Source organism: Tympanuchus pallidicinctus, unplaced genomic scaffold (assembly GCF_026119805.1).
Source record: "Tympanuchus pallidicinctus isolate F22 unplaced genomic scaffold, pur_lepc_1.0 scaffold22, whole genome shotgun sequence".
Taxonomy (NCBI): Eukaryota; Metazoa; Chordata; class Aves; order Galliformes; family Phasianidae; genus Tympanuchus; species Tympanuchus pallidicinctus.
In genome coordinates this window covers 29,126,579-29,137,127 of record NW_026294739.1, presented here as the reverse complement: position 1 = coordinate 29,137,127, position 10,549 = coordinate 29,126,579, and the positions used below count along the sequence as shown (strand labels likewise).

The following is a 10,549-nucleotide window of genomic DNA, read 5'->3' as shown; positions in this document are numbered from 1 at the left end:
AACAAGATCATGACCACTGTCCATACTTAATCAGCATGGGACAGAGACATGCTACCCCCATCCTGAGGCTGGCGTTACACAAGGCATTTTTGAGCATCCCTTTGCTTTTGCATACCATTATGCTTCAAAGATAGTGTTATCTCTGAAGAAATGGCATTCATCTGCAGCAATCGAAGCACTGTTCAGTGCCCTTAAAGCAACCTGTCTCAGTTGAACCCAAAAAGGAAACAGGAATTTCAGAAGAGACGTGAGAACAAGGGGGCACCTTATGCTGCAGCCAGCTTCAGTATTAAACACATTTCGTAAGCAAGGAGCACAGCCAACCCTGTCACTACACTTTTATAAAACTGACCTCAGTCAGTCTTGACTGTGATGTGTCTGTGTGACTTGCTCTCAAAGCTGCTGAAGAGAATCTCTTGAAGATTTTTGTGAAGTTCTTTAAAGGAGAGATGGCACAAACTGGACTTATGATTTTTCTACTCATAAGCATATTACTGCTGGATCAGACCATCAGCCAGGCTTCCAAAGTCAAAGCTAGGAAGCACAGCAAACGTAGAGTGAAAGGTACTGGGTTTAACTGGGAGAAGGGATAGAGATTTATAGACTGTGCAAGGTTACTACGTACTTAACATTGTGTAAGAAAGTAGCACTATTCAATTGTTTATTAACTAATGATAGTCAAGTCTATATTATGCCTGTCTTTCAAATATTTTTATATGAGTTAGTAAAGCCAAGAATGATGTGCTAGAATGAATTATAGAAATAAAGCTGCATTGCTTTTAAAAAATATCTTGCTCTTTTATGGTGTTCATCTCCATTAACAGCTGACATTATTTATGATACAAAGGTAAAGCTGAGAAGACTCCAGCCAATCATTCCTAGTTACACAGTTATATTGATTAAGAGCAGAAGAATGGAAATTCACGTACATATGATGGAAAAGAGCAGAATAAAACATTAAGTCTTCAAGGGTTATTGTTCAGGTTTTTGTCCTTTTCCTAATTTTAACAAAATGTCTGTGTAATATTTGTGGGATACTACTTGTATGAGCAATATGGTGAAATTGCAAGTCAAATTAATAAAAAAGAATTTCCAAAAGAAGGATTAAATTCCCAGAGCAAAGATTACAAAGCAAATACAGAACCACTGACTGTTTGGAAAGGTCTGTGTACTTAATTTAAGGGCTTATTTCTAGTAGAAGTGTGCGTGATGGAGGTTACACTAATGGCAAATATTTAAGCTCCTTGTCAGTGGAAAATATGAAGCCTTGATAAAGACACTGTACAGCACAGTTATACTGCTTTGGAGCTATAGACTTACATATTTTTATTTTTCCCTTTGAATCTTTTCAGTTCTTAGCTTGATATAACCTTGTGCTGCCAGCACATTTTTCTGTCTGCTTTCCACTGATAACTTCTGCATTTGAAACAGTTTGTCAAAATAATGGGTGTTCTGAGGATACGTTACCCAAAATTATGAAATTCAGGATGTGGGTGCAAAAAAAAAAAAAAAAAAAAAGATCTGCATAAATAAGTGTGCTACTACTAAATAAATAAATAAAGCAATAGTCCCAGGAGCTCATCTGTTCTGCTTTTTACCTCTTTCAAAGCAGAGAAGGGTCATGGAGAGACTACTGGGAACTGGGAGTCATAGGGAAGAACACGGACTGGGAGTCCTGCCATGGGGAACATAAAGGACAGCTGAGGTCAATCCCCTCTGATTAGGGAGTATGGAGAAGGGACAAGCTTTCTGGGGTGGAGCTGGAGGATTAGGTGATGTAACACGATCTGTAGGAACTGTGGCTTTGTTAGTTCTGCTGCTTGTGAAAGAGCCTATTTATTCCTCCTGCTCATTACTGCGGCTTCTGGAGGGTTTGCTTACCACTGCAATCAAACTGTAAACTTGTGTAATGGAATCCTGTCTGCTATCTGTTTGATTGTGGTGGGCCATTAGAATGATTAAGAGGAAAAATATGCAAAAGAGAGCGTGAAAAAGGAATTATTATGTGCAATTTAGCATCCTTTCTTATCATCTTCTTGGTACTTTTGTCAGTGTCACAAAATGGTGACATGGGCTGAATGCGGGTGACTCGAATCATCAATGGGGAGGAAGGCTCCCCCTGGGGAGGGGAGATTGTAGCTCAGCAAGCTCGTCTGCATGCATTTAGACATCAAACTTAGATTGTATGGGCTATCCCTCGCTGTGTTAAAAAGAAAGCCGTGTAAAACTTATGTGTACACAGAATCTTCTGTCCTGCTTTTGTTTTTATGACATATATATATACAGACATGGACATGTACACCCACACACCACAGCATACAGGTTCAAATGTAAACAGGCAAATTTTGCTATAAACTAGAGATGGACAGCTAGAATACTGATGCTTTAAAATGGCAAAATACGTCTTGGCAATGCAGAAACTCAACAGTTGTTAAAATGAAAAAAATAACTTTTTTGCATGCATACCTGCTTATTTCTCTGTATTTCTTTCATTAAAGAAAAAGATGACCTCAAGACCCAGATTGACAAGTTGTGGCGAGAAGTAAATGCTCTCAAAGAAATGCAAGCACTTCAATCAGGTAAAGCAGCTTATACTGATCAGTGGCATCCAAAAGTTACCACTGCCTTCCCTCTCACACTCTTCAGTCTCACTCATCTTTTTAAAGGTGATTTGAGACTGATGAATATGGCTTCTTAGAGCACAGTATGATACAGCTATACTGATGAAACAAGAATTGAAGAAAGTATTTGGGCAAAAGCAAGTCTGAACTAATGCTACACATGTGGTGATTCTTCACTAAGAGCAATAATTTTTCTGGAGCAAGAACTACCATTGTCTTTGCTATGCACAACCTCTAGCTGTGATTCTTGTGCATGTTAGGCGTATTCAGACATAGGCACAGCTGCTGGGTTTCAGAGCTTAAATGGTCAATAAGTTGGGTTCACAGCTTGGATACGAACACGGGCTAACTATTAAAACAAAAACAGTCACTGTAAAGGCTGAGAATATATATAAAAAAAGATAAGCTTAAAGGACTGAGTCATCCTAAATGGCGGGGACTGCAACATTCAGATGTGAATGTTACTCTAAAACCTCAAAGTAGTATTCACTGGGAGTCCAGAAATATTCTGTATCAACACGCAGTCCTTTAAATACTTCAAGAGTTAGATGGAAATTTCCAAGCAAAATAAGGATAAATATGTGCACGCTTACTAGACAGTTCTTCTTTTTCACAGCTGTTGACACAAAACCTGACATTTAAACATATTCAAGAGGACTCTACAGAGGAAATGACATCATTCACATGAAACAGAACATATTTTGCTTAGGGATGGTAATATGCGGGTTTGTCTTGTTTTGCATCCTGGGAAGCATTGAGCTTTTTGAGCTTTACTAAATATTTTTCTTTTAAATTTCTCATAAGAGGACTATAGAAATTTCTTAAAAGAGGAAACCTGTGCTAGACAAGTAACTCTTGTTTAAAAGTATTTCTTGTATTTCTTCCAGAAGAAGCTTGAGAGTAAGCAAGCAGTGGCTTAGAAATGAAACCAAAGGCAGGAGATCTGCTATCCTCAAAACTTATTTTGAGTTCTATTCTAAATTCAGACCCCACACTGATCAAATGGATTCCAAATTTGGCAAAAAAGAGACCTATCACCCCTCTAGCTCTGACTGCATTTGTTGATGGCTTTATGATAGTTTAAAAAGTAACTCTTTTTTTAGTTTATAAGAGCTTTCAAGACATTCTGATTCCTTCTTTTTCTTTTTAAATTTCCTAGTTTTCCTTTCTACATACCGTGAAATGTTGCCATATGCCATTTAGCAGCATGAACTTTCTCCCTAAAGAGGAATAGTCTCCATCATTACTGCAGAATTGTTGAAATAGATTAAGTCTCTCTGATTTTCCCATGAATATAAATTTGTTGAAGAATTCAAAATTTAGCAAGTACTCTAATTACTTTTCTTTGACCACTGTCTAGCTTAGCACTTGGAAAGGATGACGTTTGAAGGATAAGTCCCAGCATAAAAAGATGATCTTGAAAATGCAGCTAAGGAATGCAGTGACTGCTAGAACTGGAGATGCTAAAGAACTGAGGCATGTAGGATTTGGTCCAGAGTGAATTTCCATATCCTGTTGATCAGATGCATCATTACTTTTTTTTTTTTTTTTTTTTTTTTTTTACTAGCTCAGATGACAGGAATTAGAAACAGACTATAGAAAACATCAGGACAGAAGATGTTCATATTGTTTCATGACTGTTCTTATTTAAGTACAAGATGAGTTTAAGCAATAAATGAAATGGACTGGAAGCAGGCAGATGCAAGATTCCAAAAATAAGTATTTTAGTAGTCTATTGAAGCCCTTTGCTACCTTTCTCAACTTAGAAGAAATACTCCTATGAGGTGGGTTCTGTTCTTGTAAGTACTTTTCTTGGGAGAGGCAGTTGTTAACATATGTGCATTAGGAGAGCTGGAAAGTGAAGCTTGACGATTGGCTCCTGCAAGCCTGCCCGCACAGTTTGGGCTGGAAGGACTCTGAGAGCAGTTCTGCAAGGCAATTCCAGTTGCAGAGCAGATGCCAAATTCATGTTTCAGTACGCTTGTACTTTACATCAAGACTTTCCTGATATGTTCCAGAAGAACTAAGTCCAAACAGATTTTAAATGCAGATGCTTATGTTACTTGGTTCAGATTGTCACGCAAACTCAGTATGCTTTTTAGAAAGTTTTAATAGATCTAAGTCACTTTACATCATTTGAGTTTGAAGGGATACACTTTGCTGGAAAGATCAGAAATTAAGAACTAAAGAGGTGAATGCCCTCTTCTCTGCAGGTGGGAATATACTTTTATCAATCACTGAGAGAGAGATTTGCATTATGATTTTCAAATCAATATTTTTCTGACAAGCAGGACATATTTAAAATAGCATTTCTAGCATTTCCTTGCTATGAAATAGGCCTATTTAATGCATAACGCTTTACTCTGGAACTTGAATACCATCAATATGAAAAGACCTTTGATCTGCCTGTTTAGTATAAAGCCAAGTATAGATTTCCTAAAGATTAACTCACATCTGCCTACACTATGAACATCCATACCTACCCATTCCACCAGTTTTAAGAGATGAAATAAGGTAAGACATGTTAAAAGAGGACTATTTACAGAAACCAGTGATAAGACATACTGACAACAGGCCTGGGTTATATTTTATTGTTCAGAAGTAGCCAAATTAAATTAAAAAAAACCCAAACTCAAATAAAAAAAAACACGCAAACCTAAATTAAAGTAGGAATCTGAGGCTTAAATCATGCTTCAGGTTCATCAAAGTAAACACAGGATTTTCCAAAGTACCTTATGGTGTTAAGATCACAACTTTATCTCTCCATTCTCTTAAGTGTCTTTTCTGCCCTAAGTAAGTATCTATGTAGCCCTAAGAGCATGCTCAGCTTTTGGCCAACTCTTACACCCCACAGGACCCCACAGTGTGTCTGTGAGCCATCTAGACTTCCTAAAGGCACTCTGGCATGTTGGCTGCATACAAGATACTACACAAACAGGAGTAGCAGACCCACTTTTCAGGTGCAAGATCTTTTCACTTGCTGAGCAACTGATTGCTTAACCACCAAGACACCTTTAGAAAATCACCGCTTTAGGAAACATCATTTAAAGCTCAAGCTTTTACTGAATTTGCAAACTAATATCTATTCACAGTCTGTCTTCGAGGGACAAAGGCCCATAAGAAGTGCTACCTCATATCAGAAGGCACCAAGCATTTTCATGAAGCCAATGAAGACTGCATAGCCAAGGGAGGGACACTGGCTATCCCAAGAAATAGCGATGAAACAAATACTCTCCGAGACTATGGCAAGAACAGTATGCCTGGAGGGTCTGAGTTCTGGCTAGGTGTCAATGACATGGTAAATGAAGGGAAGTTTGTTGATGTTAATGGCATGGCTCTACAGTACTTCAATTGGGATCATGCCCAGCCAAACGGGGGGAAGCGTGAAAATTGTGTCTTCTCTTCAACACAAGGCAAGTGGGTGGATGAGGTCTGCCGTACTGCCAAAAGATATATTTGTGAATTTCTGATCCCATAATTCCATACACAAGTGATCATGACCGCATTTTGGGTTATTAACATGCCATCTTTTCTTGTTAGCAGCCCCTCCCACTTAGACAGTGGTGAGTTAAAAATATCCATCTGTTGCATTATACTCGCTCTTTCCTGAAACAGAATTTTTCTTCATTAATTTATTTTCTACTCAGATGCTTAAAATGTTATGTGTAGTGAGTGCTCTCATCATGTACAGGAATACATGCTATGTTTTGACCTATATTGCATCGTATTTTGCCATATTCTTTCAGCCTGATGTTCAGGTTACTGGGGTTCACCTTCATTTCTGCACATCTTCATGGTAGAAAGGTTTTTACTTGATCTCACATCTCTAGTGAATTTATTGAAAGTATACAAGAAGATTGCTGTGTGGAGACACGTTCTAACAGAAGATGTAGGGCTCTTCTCTGTTCCAGTGCTTAAGGAACATATTGGGGTTTATCCTGGGAAAACGGCCATCCTCCTTACAGAGTGTAACAGGATGGATTTGTGACCAAGACTTTTACCTATGAGATAGGAAAGATAAAAAGGAAAATCTGATGATAATTTTTAAAGCACACAGAGTTAAATAAGATACACTGCTACAAAATGGGGGAAGTAGCTATTATAAATATCAGGTCTAAGCATGGTTGTTTCTAAATGTCTCAATTATGGTTAAATATTAGATATCACTTGGAGCATTCCTGTAGAAGAAACCAACCTGGGACTTGATCATGGTGCTAGCATGTAATCCCTTAGAAAGATGTGCAAATGCCTCTCCTGCTGGATCAGAATGAGGCTTTATTATTCAGGCATGAATGGAGAGGAAGGGTTCCCTCTCAGGCACAACATACCCCCTCAATCTCCTCTCTCCATATTGTGCGTAGCATGCCTTGCTGGCACAGATGAGTGGGGCCAAACCATCACTCACTGAGCCATGTGCAGATTTTTCCATTTGATACCCAACATTTGAGCTAGCTATTTTTTGCTATTCTTAACATCACAATACATATTTGCCTTCATGTTATAAACTGCAGTTTCTCCGTCATGTAAAGGAATTTCAATAAATGATTTAAATATATTGTTGCTTGGAGGCTAATTTCTACTTTTTCTCTTTTAATTGTGCAAGATTTTCCTAAATTGTGCAATAAATTTGCAATTACTGGTATTTAAATGTAGTAGTGTTTTTAAGAGCTTTAGCATACATGCAAAGGCCATTATTTTCAAGTGCTTTCTTGAGGATTCATAAGAACTTTGGGTGTTGTATACCACACCTTCACTGTACATACATGCCACAAGACAAAATCTCTACTTGCCTGAGTATCATATAAGATGCAAGCACTCTGTACAGCCCTGTAATATGTATTGCAATTAATTCAATTTGCCAGCATGTAGGCCTAATTCTGAGTTGTCTTACTTGGATCCCTAGTTAAATAAAGGAGCAAAAAGTCCCTAAAGTTTTCTATCAGAATCTACCAACTGTGGTTAGGAAGCAATATTCCCGTTACCTATTTTGTAACACAATTAAAAGTTTGCAGTCATTTCCTATGGCTTCTTTACCTCTGCCTGAAATAGTGTGTTATCTGAGCATATCCCTACAGCTACAAGCAAATTGCAAGTTCAGTGCAAATTCAAAAACCTGCTTACTGCAAACAACTATCAAAGTTCGATGAGTTTATAAATTGATAATCAATATTAAGATTCACAGCAGAACTCTTGATTAAATAAGTAATAATGGCAGAGATGAAGTAAACTGGAAAATGACAGAAAAAAATCTGATGTGGCTGGAGATGGAAAGGAAATGGTAGGATGATGAAAATCTCTTGGAAAGGCCTGCAGTGGCAGCAAGACAAACAGAAAAGAAAGTAGAAACATAGCAGGGAGAAAAACTTTGTCCTATCAAATCAACAACCACTACCTCCCATCTCAGTGCACCTGTGTGAAGGGAGCTCAGAGCAAGGATAAGTATCTGCTGCAAGGTAGGCTGGCTCTGACCCACCAGTTCTCTGCACAAGTTCTTATGACCATCCTTCTCTGTGTTTCCTCTTTCTGGATAACACTCAGTATTACTTGTGTTTTCCATTTGAGTAGATTGGGCTTCCTTCTCTAGTCTTTTGTCTACCTAGTCTCTTCCAATTAGTTTTTTTAAATCCTCTGAGGTCTCCCGGTGATGTTTTCACTGCAAGTTCCAGCTCTGAGTTCTTCATCTCCTCACCAAGTTGTGCAACAGGACATAACTGCAACTTTTAGGTATGTGACTGCAAATCAACTCCGGAAAAAGCTGCAACACTCCCACCCAGTGGTACAGCAGCAGAACGCAGAACACAAGTCTGAAGCGCCATTTAAATGGTATTTACTGTACAAAACACTGCTTTCAGTTCCTTCCAGTTATTTTCTAATAATGTTTGCAGGAAAATAGAATTTTTTTTTTAAAGACTTAATATTAATTTTCAGAAGTGCTTGTCACTAAAGCTAGACATGCATTATTTGTATATCTGATGACAAGTATTAGCAAATGTCCATTTTGGGCAGAAAAAAATAAGACTTTATTGAATTCCAGGTATGTTACAGATTCTGCATTGACAGCATAGCTGTCTTGCTACAGAGCTGCATCGCTTTGCTTCTGTCACATGTATTTCAGCACATAGTAATGTGAGCTTACACACACAAATGTAACCATAGCCCTTTTACTTACTAATATTTCCTCCCTCTTTCTCCCACCTTTTTCTCTTGATTTTTCCTGCTGCCATTTATTTTTCTCCATACATTATTCTTTTCCACAGTCCTCATACATACTTATCAACCCCTCTGGGCAAGAAAATTCTCTAGGACGCAGAAGTCTGCTTCTGTGTATTTAAAATTATATCAGTTAAGGCTACCCACTATGCCTTCACCGCTTGTCAGTTCCTGCTCTGAAATCCCCACCGAGGGAGCGGATCTCCCGTCTGAACTGTTAGGAGCAAGCAGCGGGTGTGGTGCAACAGAGGGATTTTCGGGGCAATGTGCTGCTCGCAGGATCCGGCCCGGCGCAGCCCGCGCATCCAGCGCTTACAGCTGCCCTCTCAGCTTCAGCACCGGGCGCCGGTGGACAGCGCCGTCCCGGGGCGGCTGCCGAAGTGCTGCGGTCTGCCCCGAGATGGCGCTGTCCGCCAGCGCCCCGTGCTGAAGCTGCGGGGGCAGCTGGTGAGTGCCTGGTGCAGAGGAGGTCCTCCAAGCGGGGAAAACTGCCTCTGACTGCAGGGCAGAGGCTCTGAGGGGTTCTGCCCCAGATCGTCCGGGAGCAGGACTGCAAAACTTATCCCTGGGTCTCCCTTTGGAGAATTCACGCCCTAGCTCTGCTCCTGAATGAGGGCTGCATCTTCTACACCTCTGAAATACATGCAATTTATGATTGTTTTATATAAATTCAGTGTTTTGATTTTTGATTTTTTTCTTAAGTTATCATGTATGCCAGGAGTTTTGCTCTTTTGTGAGATGTTTAAGTCATCTAGAAAATCGGTTGAAACAGATATTTTTTTATATCACTTGCAGTCTAAATAAAAAGATATTTACCACCTATTAATTATATATTTAGGAAAATCTGTCTCTGCTGGTCATGCTTTTGGAAGGCTGGAGTGCAAAAATAATGATAGGAGGAGAAGAAGAGATGAGGGACTATCAAAAAAGGAGAGAGAAAGGATTAAAAGCACAAGGTTTTTTCTTAGGATAGAATCAAGCTTTAACCAGTAGTGCCCAACAGCAGCAGAACTAACCCTTTCTAGAACATGACTGATTTGTTAAAATTTTACCTATATGTAATCAGAGTTGCCTCTTCTAACTTGCAATATTATCATGTTCTTGTTTTCAGGTCCTTCTTGCGTACATGGTAAAACAAAGCTCCTATTCAGAATAGTTTACTGTCTGGATTAAAAAAAGAAAGATTACAAACCCCATTTTACATAGGAGAAGATGAAGCATAAGGAAATTAAGGATTGAAATTAAGCATTGCTTAATAGAGTCCTCATGCCAAAAGTACCCTCTCCAATAGAGACCCTGAATTTTCCTCCAAAAAAAAAAAAAAAAAAAAAAAAAAAAAGGCCACATCATGTCAACTTTATTTTTGATTCTTGAATCAGATAATGCTACGCTTAGCATTCAATTAACAAATACTGTACTTCATATTTACTTCAGAACATCTAGAGTAATTATGTTAGCATGTGCTATATGATTAGTACAGCAAGTGAGTTACTGTTGAACTGCTCCGTAAATCTAACACACTGTTAAACAAATTATCATTTTACAGATTTAGCTGAGCACTCAATTTGAGCTAGCTAAAGCAGTGTGAAAAGCAGCAAGATTAAAAGCATGAAGCATAACATAGCCAGTACCTAATTAAGCAGGGAACAATATGGTGAAATGAAAATGTGGATAATGCATGTGAATTTATTATAGGAAACCTGTTCAAATTTGACAGG

The 10,549-nt window shown here is 38.7% G+C and overlaps 1 protein-coding gene across 1 annotated transcript; it reads left to right on the top strand.

The window, feature by feature from the left end:
* Positions 1-7,159, top strand: CLEC3A (C-type lectin domain family 3 member A). Its single transcript, XM_052686640.1, has 3 exons — positions 1-564; positions 2,499-2,579; positions 5,714-7,159. The coding sequence occupies exons 1-3, from the start codon at positions 450-452 to the stop codon at positions 6,097-6,099; spliced, it is 582 nt and encodes a 193-aa protein (XP_052542600.1). The 5' UTR covers positions 1-449; the 3' UTR covers positions 6,100-7,159.
* Positions 7,160-10,549: the final 3,390 nt, after the last annotated feature.